Here is a 15881-nt window from a genome sequence, read left to right on the forward strand (position 1 = left end):
GCTGAGTGATCTTTTACTACTATCCATTTGCAAATACTCCAGAACCCCACACAGCGCATGCTGTTCCCTTATTTTACGCAGAGGCCGTTCTTGCATACTAAGTCACTTGCAATAGAGGTTGCGGCGCATGACTATGGGCATTCTTTGGCAGTAACTAGGAGACACAGGTGTCACTATGGGGGTGCATGAGGTGAGCACCACACCCAGGTGTCACCATTGATAGGGGTGATACCAAAGTGCTGACTCCTCCATAGCGAGGTTTAGCCAGATGCTGCACTGTAACATTATTTGCAGCGCCAGGCGGCTGCCATTGACAATGAGCCGGCACTGCAGCCAAAGGGGGTTATTTTGGTTCACTCTTTCTGACAAAATCCTTCTTAGATGGACAAAACCATGTGCACTGCAGGGGGGCAGATGTAAAATATGCAAAGAGAATTAGATTTGGGTGACTTATTTTTTTCTGTGCAGGGAATATACTGACTGATTTATTTTTACACTGCAATATAGATCTCACTTTGAAGTAAAACCCCACCCAAATCTAATTCTCTCTGCACAAGTAACATCTGCCCCACCTGCATGGTTTTGTCCATCTAAGAAGGATTTTGTCAGAAAGAGTGAAACAATATAACCCCCATAGTCCCAAAAGGACCCCATTCCTGAAAAGCCACTCCCCGTTTTGTCATTTGCCCCACCCCAGTATGCGCCTTCTGGGAGGTGGTCTGAAGTGTTCACCAAAAAAAAAGGCCACCTCATGGCCCATTTATGGGAGTGTTATGGTTGTGTCATTGAACAAGGCTGTATTTACAAACACAAATCCGCAGCCACAGAGCCTGGTGCAAATAAAAGTCCCTAAACCAGTGGTTCCCAAACTGTGTGCCTACGCACCCTGGGGTGTCTCAGAACACTTGCAGGGGTGCCTTGGGTTGGTGGACCAAGATCAATTCATACTAGTTATGGTCAATGTACCAGGCAATACCTGTGCTGTTGGCTGCCAATCATAATATATGTGGACAAACAGAAGCAAATCCTGTCCCTCACCACATAACTGTGACATATAAACACAATGTACTTAATTTAATTTTTTTTTCTCTGAATTTCTCGATAAGAAGCATTTGGCCTAGGGGTGCCTTGAAAATATTTTGATGCTCTAGGGTGCCGTGATTCAAAACTGTTTGGGAACCACTGCCCTAAACATGCTGCTCTAAGTACCTTTTTATCATTTCAGTAAGATCCCTCCAGAAAATATACTTACCTTAGCTAAGCTACGGAAATTTGGGCGAAATGTGCACCTTTACACAATGCATTGTAATGAATGTCCTTGTAAGGCCTTCTTGCCCCTGTTGATTTCTGCTTCCTGTAATACTCTAGGGAATAATAGACACCACACTGATCCATCCAGAAACTCCTCTTTTTTTGTGTTCCACAAGGATGGCCATCCATGGTTGTCATAGATGGTACCATCGATGGGTAACCTCGATGGTGTGAAACCATCAGCAAGGGAACCATGTATGGTTTCATCCATTGATGGCCACCCCTGCTTTACAATACAGAAGGTTGTGAGCCAATAAGAGCCTAGGGGTGGAGATTAAAATAAAAAAAAAAAAACATTTTCTTCTGCATCATCTAGTTCTCCCCCATCGATGGCAAAAGTCTTCAACATTGGTCATAGTTTATCGATAATTTTGAATCACCGATGGTCATCTCTTGTATTGAGGCCACTACTAGGAAGTAAAACTCCCAAAAGGCAGGTGCCACTTAATGGAAAGGCTGCATTATATTGAATGCTGGCCTAGTTGCTCCACGTGGGAGTTTAGGTGACAAATCCACTGAAATGGTGCTAAAAAAGCATTACAAGATTATGCAAATAAAGCATTTATGATATTTTCATTGTGCAGAGAAGAATAATGCGCACTTGTCATTTCTCACAAGCGTTGCCATGACAACAGCAATAGATAAACTGGATATTTACATGTCTGTGACACATCCCATTAGTAGTGGCATACTGTACCTTTCTCTGCTTTCTCTGTGTCTTGTTTCTGTAGCAGGAGGTATCTAGGACTTTCTGGGAAGAACGGTAATAGTACTAGTTGTATCACTGAAGGGATCAGAATAAATCCAAACAAGCAGGGCCACCTGGACTCCTGAAACATGGAAAAGGCAGGTTTATGCAGCGTACAGACAACGTCTGCTATATCCCCTGTAGCCAGAACAGAGAGGTTCTAGCATATTGCAGAGACTGGGGATGGTCTAACCAATATATACAACTGCATACCTCCCAACTGTCCCGATTTTCACGGGAGCGCCCCTCCCCCCCTCCAAAGACTGTTAGTGTCCCGCGGTAGGAGCATTTGGTAGTGCCCCCTGCGCGGGGCGCAGTTCAGCAGAGCAGCTGGCCATGCCACAGTGGAGAAAACAGGGGGCGTGGACTCCTGGGAGCGCCATGAGTATAGGCCATGCCCCCAAATTTTTCAGGACTGACAAGCTGGGAGGTATGTAACTGTGCAGCATATAAAATACAAGAACATCACTTAAACATGTATAACTTATACTGATTCAGAGGTGGATGCAAAATTGGCCTCGTTAACATCAGCGTCTTTATGCATACGCAGCTACAAAGTCGTCGTCCCCCCCCCCCCTGCGTACATCTGTGTTACCAAATGTGCAAGGACACTAACTTCTGAAGTTTGAGCACACTGTAATAGCGGTTTGTTCATCTTCTTATACAGTAGGTCACCATCGGTTACACTATTTAAACTTGCACCAGGCAGGTGTAGTTTCTCCATCCATGGGGGTTATTCAGACCAAACGATATTTTAAGCGATATCACAAATGTTGCCCCTTTTGAGCGATATCATTTGTAATGTGGCTTAGAGTGTAAGCTACATGGGTGTGGTATAACACCCCGACAGTCATTAGCCCAACGTCGGAATCCCGACAGCCAAGACTCAGACAGTGGGGGGGGGGGGGGAGCACAACGAAGCTGCGGGCACAGTGGCTTTTTGCACCCGCCACCTATTTTATTCTCACTCTATGGGGGTCGTGGACCCCCACGAGGGAGAATCCCCACTGCCCATGTGTCAGGCTTTTAGCAGTTGGGATTCCGACATCAGGGTAATGACTGTCGTAATCCCAACTGCCAATGAGTCCTCCAGCACCCAGCTACATATGACATAGGATGCAACATGGCCCTCGAAATTGCTCCCGCCTCATGCATATGCACGCACCACCGTTCATCGCAGACTGCATCGCCAAGTGTGTACGAAGCTTTAGAGTAGAGAATTGCAATAGAGCTAGTTACCCACAAAACATGACTTATGCCAGTGATATATGCAGCAGCTGCAGCAGGGACCTGACGTTGTACAGGCATCAGCAAAGGAAATACACAATTACTGCATGTCCCTAATTAACTATTTGCTCCCATCTGTAATTCTGTATATGCAGGATGACGGAGGACATCGTTATCGAGCAGCAGCAGGTACCATTGACGAAATGGAGCATATACACTAAGCCAGCGGTTCTCAAACTGTGGGTCCTGACCTCAAAGTGGGTCCCGACCTTCTCAGCATGGGGTCATGACTCCATGTTGCTGACCATCAGGCTGATGACTTTTCTAATCTCAGTCAGTGATTCAGGGAGTCTGATAGATCTGCTGAATTGTCTGTAATTTAGACTCCACCCATCAGTTTGTGCCTCCACAATGCTGCAATTAGGGTGGCCAATCCCGAGATCGGGATCGACGGGATCCCGGGATTTGGCCCCAAAATGTCCGGGATTTCAATCCCGGGATTGGAGTATTCAATCCCGGGATTTTGGGATTAGACTGCGCATGCCCCCGTCCCGGCGTGCGGCCTGCGCAGCATGATTAAGTCACGCTGCGCAGGCCGAAGCACTACACCCCCACCGTCGGATCCGCTAGCCGCTGAGCCTCTCCCAGCCACCTGCCTCGTCACCGAAGCCGCCTGCTCCCCCCGCTCACCAAAAGTAAGTGTGTGGCCCCGGCACCTGCTTGCCGCCAGGCCACCCACGTCATGCACCGCTGCCACCTTCCCCCCTCCCCAAAAATGTTCTTTAAGGCATGCCAATCCCGGGATTAAGCATTTTTCAATCTGGATTCCAGGGATTGAAAAAATGCCCCGGGATTGGCATCCCTAGCTGCCATGTATGTGCTGTCTGCTGACTACACATGTGATGTGATGACCTTCTGCAGTAACTTGCTGGGGTTCTGTAATTATTTTTTTGTCTGATGGGGTCCCAGAGCAAAATAGTTTGAGGACCGCTGCACTAAGCAATATTCTAAAGAATATCGCTCAGAAGGAGTTAAAAAAGCAACATACTGTAGAAAACAGGAAAATGGGCGCTGTACAAAAAATGATGAAAAGTGACATTATTCCCTTTGTATTAACCCCTTCCTGACAGAGCCAGTTTTTGCGTTCCTGACAGAGCCCTTTTTTTCAAATCTGACATGTCTCACTTAAGTGGGGATAACTTTTTTTTGCTTTTACTTATCCCAGTGATTTTGAGATTGTTTTTTCGTGACACATTGTACTTCAAATTAGTGGTAAATTTGGGTCGATACAGTCTGTGTTTTTTTGTGAAAAATACCAAAATATCGTGAAAAAATGGAAAATTTAGCGATTTGCAAAATGTTAAATTTTCTGCTTGTGAGACAAATAATCTTACCACTCAAAATAGTGAATAACTAACATAGGCCATATGTCTACTTTATGTTGACATCATTATTTCAACTTCCTTTTAATTTTTTGGGACACTAGGAGGCTTACAATATGAATAGCAAATTCTCAAATTTTCAAGAAAATTTCAAACACTGATTTTTTTAGGGACCAGTTCAGTTCTGATGTAACTTTGAGGGACTTGTATGTGAGACACCCCCATAAATGATGCCATTTCAAAAACTGCACCCCTCACAGTATTCAAAACAGCATTTTGGAAGTTTGTTAACCCTTTAGGTGTTTCACAGGAATTAAAACAAAGTGTAGGTGAAATTTCAAAATTTCTTTTTTTTTGCAGATTTGCAATTTTAATACATTTTTATAAGGAACACAGTACATTTTACTAGAGAAATGTGACTAAAAATTGATTCCCCCAATTCTTTTGTTTTCATAAATATCCTATATGTGGCCCTAGTGTGCACGGTGACCAAACCACAGGCTTCATAATAGAAGGAGCACCTACTTGATTTTGGAGCCTCCTTTTTATGAGATTATTTTTTAGGCACCATGTAGGTTTCAAGGCACCATAAGATGCTAAAAGTTAGGAACCCCCCCACAAGTGACCCCATTTTGCAAACTACACCCCTCAGGGAATTCATCTAGGGGTATAGTGTACATTTCAAACCCCCAGGGGTTTCACCAATTGTGGTACAACTGGGCAGTGAAAATGAAAAATTATTTTTTTTACACAAAAATGCAGTTCTGGCTCCAAATTTGTCATTTTCAGAAGGTATGAAGGAGACAAAGCACCCCAAAATCTGTGCCCCAATTTCTCCCGAGTACGGCAATGCCTCACATGTGACCAAAAAATACCAGTTGGGTGCATGGCAGGACTCAGAAGGGAAGGAGTGATTTTTGGATTTTGCAGCTCAGATTCTGGTGGAATTTTGGTGGGTGCTATGTCGCATTAGCAAGACCCCCCAAGCACCAATACAGTGGAACCCCCCCACAAGTCACCCCATTTTGCAAACTACACCCCTCAGGGAATTCATCTAGGGGTATAGTGTACATTTCAAACCCCCAGGGGTTTCACCAATTTTGATACAAGTGGGCAGTGAAAATGAAAAATTACATTTTTTTACACAAAAATGCAGTTCTGGCTCAAAATTTTTCATTTTCAGAAGGTATGAAGGAGAAAAAGCACCCCAAAATCTGTGCCCCAATTTCTCCCGAGTACGGCAATGCCTCACATGTGACCAAAAAATACCAGTTGGGTGCATGGCAGGACTCAGAAGGGAAGGAGTGATTTTTGGATTTTGCAGCACAGATTCTGGTGGAATGAATGGTGGGTGCTATGTTGCACCAATACAGTGGAACCCCCCCACAAGTCACCCCATTTTGCAAAGTACACCCCTCAGGGAATTCATCTATGGGTATAGTGTACATTTCAAACCCCCAGGGGTTTCACCAATTTTGATACAAGTGGGCAGTGAAAATGAAAAATTACATTTTTTTACACAAAAATGCAGTTCTGGCTCAAAATTTTTCATTTTCAGAAGGTATGAAGGAGAAAAAGCACCCCAAAATATGTGCCCCAATTTCTCCCGAGTACGGCAATGCCTCACATGTGACCAAAAAATACCAGTTGGGTGCATGGCAGGACTCAGAACGGAAGGAGTGATTTTTGGATTTTGCGGCTCAGATTCTGGTGGAATTTTGGTGGGTGCTATGTCGCATTAGCAAGACCCCCCAAGCACCAATACAGTGGAACCCCCCCACAAGTCACCCCATTTTGAAAACTACACCCCTCAGGGAATTCATCTAGGGGTATAGTGTACATTTCAAACCCCCAGGGGTTTCACCAATTTTGATACAAGTGGGCAGTGAAAATGAAAAATTACATTTTTTTACACAAAAATGCAGTTCTGGCTCAAAATTTTTCATTTTCAGAAGGTATGAAGGAGAAAAAGCACCCCAAAATATGTGCCCCAATTTCTCCCGAGTACGGCAATGCCTCACATGTGACCAAAAAATACCAGTTGGGTGCATGGCAGGACTCAGAACGGAAGGAGTGATTTTTGGATTTTGCGGCTCAGATTCTGGTGGAATTTTGGTGGGTGCTATGTCGCATTAGCAAGACCCCCCAAGCACCAATACAGTGGAACCCCCCCACAAGTCACCCCATTTTGAAAACTACACCCCTCAGGGAATTCATCTAGGGGTATAGTGTACATTTCAAACCCCCAGGGGTTTCACCAATTTTGATACAAGTGGGCAGTGAAAATGAAAAATTACATTTTTTTACACAAAAATGCAGTTCTGGCTCAAAATTTTTCATTTTCAGAAGGTATGAAGGAGAAAAAGCACCCCAAAATCTGTGCCCCAATTTCTCCCGAGTACGGCAATGCCTCACATGTGACCAAAAAATACCAGTTGGGTGCATGGCAGGACTCAGAAGGGAAGGAGTGATTTTTGGATTTTGCAGCACAGATTCTGGTGGAATGAATGGTGGGTGCTATGTTGCACCAATACAGTGGAACCCCCCCACAAGTCACCCCATTTTGCAAAGTACACCCCTCAGGGAATTCATCTAGGGGTATAGTGTACATTTCAAACCCCCAGGGGTTTCACCAATTTTGATACAAGTGGGCAGTGAAAATGAAAAATTACATTTTTTTACACAAAAATGCAGTTCTGGCTCAAAATTTTTCATTTTCAGAAGGTATGAAGGAGAAAAAGCACCCCAAAATATGTGCCCCAATTTCTCCCGAGTACGGCAATGCCTCACATGTGACCAAAAAATACCAGTTGGGTGCATGGCAGGACTCAGAACGGAAGGAGTGATTTTTGGATTTTGCGGCTCAGATTCTGGTGGAATTTTGGTGGGTGCTATGTCGCATTAGCAAGACCCCCCAAGCACCAATACAGTGGAACCCCCCCACAAGTGACCCCATTTTGCAAACTACACCCCTCAGGGAATTCATCTAGGGGTATAGTGTACATTTCAAACCCCCAGGGGTTTCACCAATTTTGATACAAGTGGGCAGTGAACATGAAAAATTACATTTTTTACACAAAAATGCAGTTCTGGCTCAAAATTTTTCATTTTCAGAAGGTATGAAGGAGAAAAAGCACCCCAAAATCTGTGCCCCAATTTCTCCCGAGTACGGCAATGCCTCACATGTGACCAAAAAATACCAGTTGGGTGCATGGCAGGACTCAAAAGGGAAGGAGTGATTTTTGGATTTTGCAGCTCAGATTCTGGTGGAATTTTGGTGGGTGCTATGTCGCATTAGCAAGACCCCCCAAGCACCAATACAGTGGAACCCCCCCACAAGTGACCCCATTTTGCAAACTACACCCCTCAGGGAATTCATCTAGGGGTATAGTGTACATTTCAAACCCCCAGGGGTTTCACCAATTTTGATACAAGTGGGCAGTGAAAAAGAAAAATTACATTTTTTACACAAAAATGCAGTTCTGGCTCAAAATTTTTCATTTTCAGAAGGTATGAAGGAGAAAAAGCACCCCAAAATCTGTGCCCCAATTTCTCCCGAGTACGGCAATGCCTCACATGTGACCAAAAAATACCAGTTGGGTGCATGGCAGGACTCAGAAGGGAAGGAGTGATTTTTGGATTTTGCAGCACATATTCTGGTGGAATGAATGGTGGGTGCTATGTTGCACCAATACAGTGGAACCCCCCCACAAGTCACCCCATTTTGCAAACTACACCCCTCAGGGAATTCATCTAGGGGTATAGTGTACATTTAAAACCCCCAGGGGTTTCACCAATTTTGATACAAGTGGGCAGTGAAAATGAAAAATTACATTTTTTTACACAAAAATGCAGTTCTGGCTCAAAATTTTTCATTTTCAGAAGGTATGAAGGAGAAAAAGCACCCCAAAATATGTGCCCCAATTTCTCCCGAGTACGGCAATGCCTCATGTGTGACCAAAAAGTGGCAGGACTCAGAAGGGAAGGAGTGATATTTGGATTTTGCAGCACAAATTCTGGTGGAATGATGGTGGGTGCTATGTCGCATTAGCAAGACCCCCAAAGCACCAATACAGTGGAACCCCCCCACAAGTGACCCCATTTTGCAAACTACACCCCTCAGGGAATTCATCTAGGGGTATAGTGTACATTTCAAACCCCCAGGGGTTTCACCAATTTTGATACAAGTGGGCAGTGAACATGAAAAATTACATTTTTTTACACAAAAATGCAGTTCTGGCTCAAAATTTTTCATTTTCACAAGGAATGAAGGAGACAAAGCACCCCAAAATATGTGCCCCAATTTCTCCCGAGTACGGCAATGCCTCACATGTGACCAAAAAATACCAGTTGGGTGCATGGCAGGACTCAGAAGGGAAGGAGTGATTTTTGGATTTTGCGGCTCAGATTCTGGTGGAATGAATGGTGGGTGCTATGTGGCATTAGCAAGACCCCCGAAGCACGGTGAAATTATGAACCTAATATTCCATAGATGTGTGGTATATTTTAAAACACTCCTTTATACATAGGCCGGGTTTGTCGGGGCAAGTGTCACACTGGAAAATAGTTTGCTTTCTTATTCCCTTTTTATAGCAAACTTTGCACCTTTTTTGTGTCCTGCCCTTTTTTCCAGTGGAGGGGATTTCATCAGGAAAATGCTGCCCTGGTACAATACGGGGGCCAGTACTAGAAGTACTGGGGCCCTCTGCCTGCTGGTTCCCAAATATTAGGCCCTTTATGACTTCCTCTTGAAAGTGCATAAATGTCCCCCTCTGGCCGGTAGAACGGAATAGCACGTAAGCGTTATACAGTGCCATCTGGATGATATACACGGCCACCTTCTTGTACCAGATTTTTGTTTTCCGCAGGGCACTGTACGGCTTCAGTACCTGATCTGAAAGATCCACTCCGCCCATGTACCTATTGTAATCCAGGATACAATTAGGTTTTGAGGTGTGGGTACTGGTACCTCGTACAGGGACGGAGGTGGTACTGTCTCCGTGAATTGTTGTCAGTATAAGGACATCCCTCTTGTCCTTATATTTGACCAACAACATATTTTCGGTGCATATTCCCCTGCTTTCACCCCTTCTCATTACTTGGGCAATGTGCGTTTTTGGGAGGCCTCTTTGGTTCTTGCGCACAGTACCGCAAGCTGCTGTACCTCTTGAACCAAGGGCCTTAAACAGGGGGATGCTGGTGTAAAAGTTATCCACATAGAGGTGATAACCTTTATCCAGGAAGGGGTGCACTAAATCCCAGACAATTTTCCCACTAACACCTACGAGGGAGGGGGGGCATTCTGGCGGTTGAATTCTTGAATCCTTCCCTTCATAAACCCTAAACCTGTGGGTGTACCCTGAGGTGCTTTCACACAGTTTATACATTTTTATGCCATACCTTGCCCTCTTACTGGGAAGGTACTGGCGGAATTTAACCCTTCCTTTAAAATGTATAAGGGACTCGTCGATACAAATAAATTTTTCTGGGATGTACACCTCTTCAAATTTGGCACTGAAATGATCAATGACCGGCCTGACTTTGAATAGCCGGTCAAAGGTGGGATCATCTCTGGGTGGGCACTGTGCATTATCGGTGTAATGTATAAATTTAAGAATTGTCTCAAATCGAGTCCGGGGCATGGCCATACGGTAAAATGGAGTACTGTACAGAACATCTGTACTCCAATATTGCCTAATTTCTGGCTTTTTTACTATGCCCATATGAAACACCAGACCCAGAAACGTCATCATCTCTACTGCATCTACAGGGGTCCACCTAGCAAATGATGACGTGGGGTTTTGAGCAATAAACTGCTGGGCATATAAATTAGTTTGGTCCACCATTAAATTTATAAAATCATCAGAGAAAAATAATTTGAAAAAGTCAATTTCTCTGAGACCTGTGGAATCAAATTGGATTCCTGGCATGGCCAAAAACTCAGGAACCTGGGGCTCAAAATTGTCTGGTGGTGGGGTCCATACGAGATCAATTATTGGGGGGGGGGTCTCAGCTGATCTACGGGGGCGTCTTTGAGGGGGTCCCTCATCACCAGAGGAGGAAGAGGAGCTTAAGGTGAATCCTTCAAATTCCCCGCTTGCATCACTGCCTGTGTCAGAGTCAGAGGCAAGCATGGCATATGCCTCCTCCACTGAATACATTCTCCTGGATGACTGGGAGGACATTTGGGAGGACATTTGGGAGGACATTTGGGATGCCATTTTTATTTTTGTGTTACAGGTAGTGAAATGTTTCAACACGTGTATAGTGTAGGGGGGGGTACAAACTTTATTTCAACCCGGGGGGTATGTAGGTTGTAGTGTGTATGTAGTGTGCAGGAAAAAAAAATACTTTATACAAAAAAAAAAATGGAGGGGTTAAAAAAAAAAAAAAATTGAAGGGGTTAAAAAAAAAATTGAAGGGGTTAAAAAAAAAAATTGAAGGGGTTAAAAAAAAAAAAAAAAAAGGTCCTGCGCCAAAAATTGAGCACAGATGTTGGTCAGTAACGTCTGTCACTGAACAGCGCTCAAAGGCAACAGGAATTTGATCAAAAAAAAAAATATATAGATCAACCCTGTGCCGAAAAAGATGATCAGTGATGTACGTCACTGATCAGCGCACAGCGGCCACAGGACACCCACAAAATCACAGTGTGTGTAAAAAAAAAATTAAAAAAAGACCCCACAGCACACACACAAAAAAAAAAGGTGATCAGTGATGCGACACTGATTACCAGTGAGGTGCAGCAGGTGCACAACCTTTGGTGCAACTGACAGGTATATATAAAAAAAAAAAAACCTCTGTACCCCCAAAAAAGTTGCTGATCACCTCAGATATAGTGATCAGCACAAAAGGCGGGGGCAGCAGCCAAAAAATTTAGCACTCTCTATCACTCTCTGTCACTATCTCTCTCTATCTCTCTATCTCTCACTATCTATCACTCTATGACACTGCAGCAGCAGCACTGACAGGTATATCTATATATAAAAAAAAACCTGCGCCCCCAAAAAGTTGCTGATCAGTTAATTTATACTGATCAGCACAAAAGGAGGGGGCAGCAGTCAGTTATATCAAAAATATATAGCACAATCTGTCACTATCTCTCTCTATCTCTCTCTCTCTATCTCTCTCTATCTCTCTATAACTATCACACTGCAGCAGCACAAAATATAGCACTCTGTCACTAGGCCTCTCTATCTATCCCTCTCTCTCTATCTCTCTCTCTCTATCTATAACTATATCACACTGCAGCAGCACAAAATATAGCACTCTCTGACACTATCTCTCTCTCTATCTCTCTCTATCTCTCTCTATCTCTCTATAACTATCACACTGCAGCAGCACAAAATATAGCACTCTGTCACTAGGCCTCTCTATCTATCTCTCTCTCTCTATCTCTCTCTCTCTATCTATAACTAGATCACACTGCAGCAGCACAAAATATAGCACTCTCTGACACTATCTCTCTCTCTATCTCTCTCTATCTCTCTCTATCTCTCTCTATCTCTCTCTATCTCTCTCTATCTCTCTCTATCTCTCTATCTATCTCTCTCTATCTATCTCTCTCTATCTAGCTAGTACACTGCAGCAGCACAATTTCACAGGAAGGCACAAGTAGTAACAGGATCCAGGAAGCAGTGATGAAGCAGCGATCAGGTAAGTATGGAGCAAGCTATGGAGCAAGGTTCTGGTCAGTATGGCGGCAGGGAGGTACGGTGACCGCACTGCACGCTATTCCAGACCGGAATGGCGTCTGCAGTGCAGTCACCGTTAGTTTAAATCCCCCTCCTTGGCTGTGATTGGTCCGTCGGTCCGACGAACCAATCACGGCCTTTGGGGGCGGGCGGGGTGCGGTGGGGTGACACCAGTGTCACCCTTACACCCCGCGGTGATTGGTGCTGTACTTTACAGCACCAATCACCTCTGATCCCGTGTCACCGGCGAACGTTATTCGCCGGTGACACAGGAAAACGCTGTAATTGGCTGTTCACACTGAACAGCCAATCACAGCGATCGCCGACGGGGGGGCGGCATCGCAGCCCCCCCTGGGCATGCACGGACATGTCTGCTGTCAGGGACAGCAGACATGTTGAAACTGTCACCGCGTCTATAGACGCGGTGACAGTTAAATGCCATGACGTACATTTACGCCATGTGTCGGGAAGTACTTCCCGACCATGACGTAAATGTACGTCAAATGTCGGAAAGGGGTTAACAGAATATTTTGTAAAGCTTCCCTTCAATTATCCTTTCATCTGTATAGCATTTTATGCCAAGGTAAGGGCTGTTGATAGGATTTTTGCAAATGACATAATCACAAGCTGGTACTTAAGTATAAAGCAACAAGAAATTTAAATAAACGGTTGACCCAGAGATTTCTACCATGCACCAACTAGTAATTATGCTAACCGTGCTTTTATGTTTCAAAACTCTGGGTTTGTTAAATATCAACCTGAGCTTTTGAAGCATCTTTTAGGAACATGAATCTTTTTTTAAAGCGGCAACTATTTATAAGGCATAGTTTTGTCTTGTGAATGATTGTCGCTTTAAAAAAAATATCCACGTTCTTTCTGAAAGTCATATTGTGCTTGTTTTTGTATTCTATATGAACACAAATTGTACTCATTTTCTTTACATTTCCAAAAATCTTGAGATTCTGAATGTTACTACTGCAAAATCCTTTTATTTATTCACGCCTCTATAAGAATTCAGGAGGTGCTCTTTTATCTATTTCTCATCCTCAGCATCTGCTGTAAAGATACCAGATAATGGAAATTTTCTTTGCTGTAGAAAAAAATCTACAGCAAAGAAATAAAAAGCATAAAACATTTATTAAAAGCATCATGTCATTCGCAATTAAATAGGACAGCCATTCTAGATTCCCCAGTGAGATAAAATCTCTTGTTCAGTTCAATGGGCAATGCATTTCACTTGATGCATAAATTCAATTGATATGAATGGGAAAAGCTCCAGTGAATAAATATTGGGCCGGATTCAGTCCTAGACCAATCAGACTTAGACCATTCGCAGGTCCACCCCTCCCGCACAATGACCAACACAATGATATTGCAGTTTGAAACCTAAAGCTGGAAACACACTTACAGTTTTATCTGTCCATTCTGTCTGTTGGGAACAAAAATCTGGTACTGTATGGGAGCAAATGACCATTCAAACTACCAATAAACCATTCCGTCCCAAAAGCTGGAAAATGGACAAAAATGATTGCTTGGATACATTTGTTAAAATAAATGTTTTTAACCAATTTGTCTGATTAACTATTGTCTGTTTTCCAGTGTTGGGAGCAAAATTTGATTGGCAGAATGGCAACGGTTACAGAGACGAAGTGCCGATGCGCATTTCACTCTGTTGGCTTTTTCAAGGCTTAACCTAGGTATCCAGCGTGCCCAGCACTAGCTTTATTTAAGGGATACATCCTCCCGTGGGAGTTGTTTTCAGGAGCCAATGGGCACAGTGCGATGCGATTTTCCTTAGTTCATTTTTAGTGCCCGTGGATCGCATTGCATCGCATGCCATTTGCGGTATAATGTGATGCAGGCTGAGTAAATAGCATGCAATTTTGCGTGCGATGCGATTTAGCAAAACACCACTAGTGTACATGTCTATGTGATGCAATGGGATTTACCAAACCCCCACTATCCACATCACCCAGAAGTGTGGCGAGCGCAGCGAGCCCCACGTGGGGACGCGGGTATGCGTCCTCCTGACCTTTTCATACCCCCACTAACCACGTCAGCGTGGAGTTGATTTTCTAAAGTGTGGCGAGTGCAGGGGATGCAGAATACATGTAACATTGTCCACGGTCGCTCGCCACGCTTCGGGCATGGTGGCTCGCTGCACTCGCACACTTTAGAGAATCAACTCCACGCCGACATGGGCCCTTATTCTGCTTGGTGCGGTCAGAGCCGCACACGGGGCTCCGACCGCACAAACCAAGGGCCGCCCACCGGACGGATCGCCACGGCCGTCCGTACACGGACGGCTGGCGATCCGCACAAAAATGGTGGAGGCTACGCCTCCACCATGGTGGGAGCTGCCCCCTGCCTTCGATGGTCGACGACCATCGAAGGCAGGCCCGCACGCCGCGGCAGCTCCCGCAAGCTCAGACCACACGGACAATCGTCCGTGTGGGAGCTTGTAAGGGGGCTGAAAGCTGACATCCGGCGACGTCAGCTTTCCGCCCCCATGTCATGGTAATGAGGGCGTCATGCCCTCATTACCATGCATACGCCCCGCGTTTTCATGGGAACGCCCATGAAACGCGGGGCGTACACATAGGGAAATGAGGGGCTGAAGCCCCTCACGCCCCTATACGCCCCCTTTGCGGCGGACGAAATCCGTCTGCGGCGAAGGGGGCTGCACATGCGCAGAATGACCTCTGCGCATGTGCAGACCACAAACATCGGCGGTACGGCCGCACGCGGGCCGTACCGTGCCGATCTGAATAAGGGCCATGGATAGTGGGGGTATGAAAAGGTCGGGAGGATGCATAACCGCGTAGGCTCGCCACACTTCGGGGTGACGTGGATAGTGGGGGTGTGCATGGGTGCTTTTAAAATGCTTTTAAATCTCATCGCATGGGTGCTTATACAATGAAAAAACGCATCACACCGCAAGTGGCATGCGATGCGATGCGATCCGCGGGTAGGGGTTCACTAAACTTTAACTAAGGAAAATCGCATCGCATAGCACCGCAAAATTGCATGCGGTGCGATGCGATTTTACTACTCAGAAAAGCCCAGTAAGCAAATAGCTTAGCGGGCACCCTGCAAATAGACAAGTACCATTAATTTTAATAACTACTAATAAATATATTACACACTGTCATTTTAAGTCCCATGAGACTGTGTGGATGAGGAGCGCATCCTAGTAAAACTGATTTTCTTTTCTTTGCCTGTTGTATTGTATATTCTAAATCAGTAGAGAGCACCCTAAGTCAGTGGGGGAAAGTATATATAGTATTCCCCTCTGGCTGGTATTTTCCCATCCATAACCAAATAATTTCCATAAAATATATGGTGCGGGTCCTCTGCCCTCTTTTCACCTGGTGTGTAGCATAGTGTCAGGGGCATTATAGTGTGTGGTATAATGTGTAATACGCATTACGGTTTGTGGCAGTTTGTGTCAGGGGCATTGTGGTGTGTGAAATAATGTGTAATAAGCATTAGCTTTAGTTTAGCTTTAGCAATAGACTA

At 44.7% G+C, this 15881-nt stretch overlaps 1 protein-coding gene across 1 annotated transcript in view; it reads right to left on the minus strand.

Annotated features, from left to right (window-relative positions):
- Positions 1–15881, minus strand: part of SLC2A9 (solute carrier family 2 member 9) — a 278105-nt gene that overhangs the window by 168708 nt on the left and 93516 nt on the right. The window contains exon 8 of the mRNA XM_083157786.1: positions 2009–2141. Coding sequence (XP_083013912.1) covers positions 2009–2141 — 133 coding nt within the window. The remainder of the gene's footprint in view (positions 1–2008; positions 2142–15881) is intronic.

Source organism: Crinia signifera, chromosome 1 (assembly GCF_055691185.1).
Source record: "Crinia signifera chromosome 1, ASM5569118v1, whole genome shotgun sequence".
NCBI lineage: Eukaryota > Metazoa > Chordata > Amphibia > Anura > Myobatrachidae > Crinia > Crinia signifera.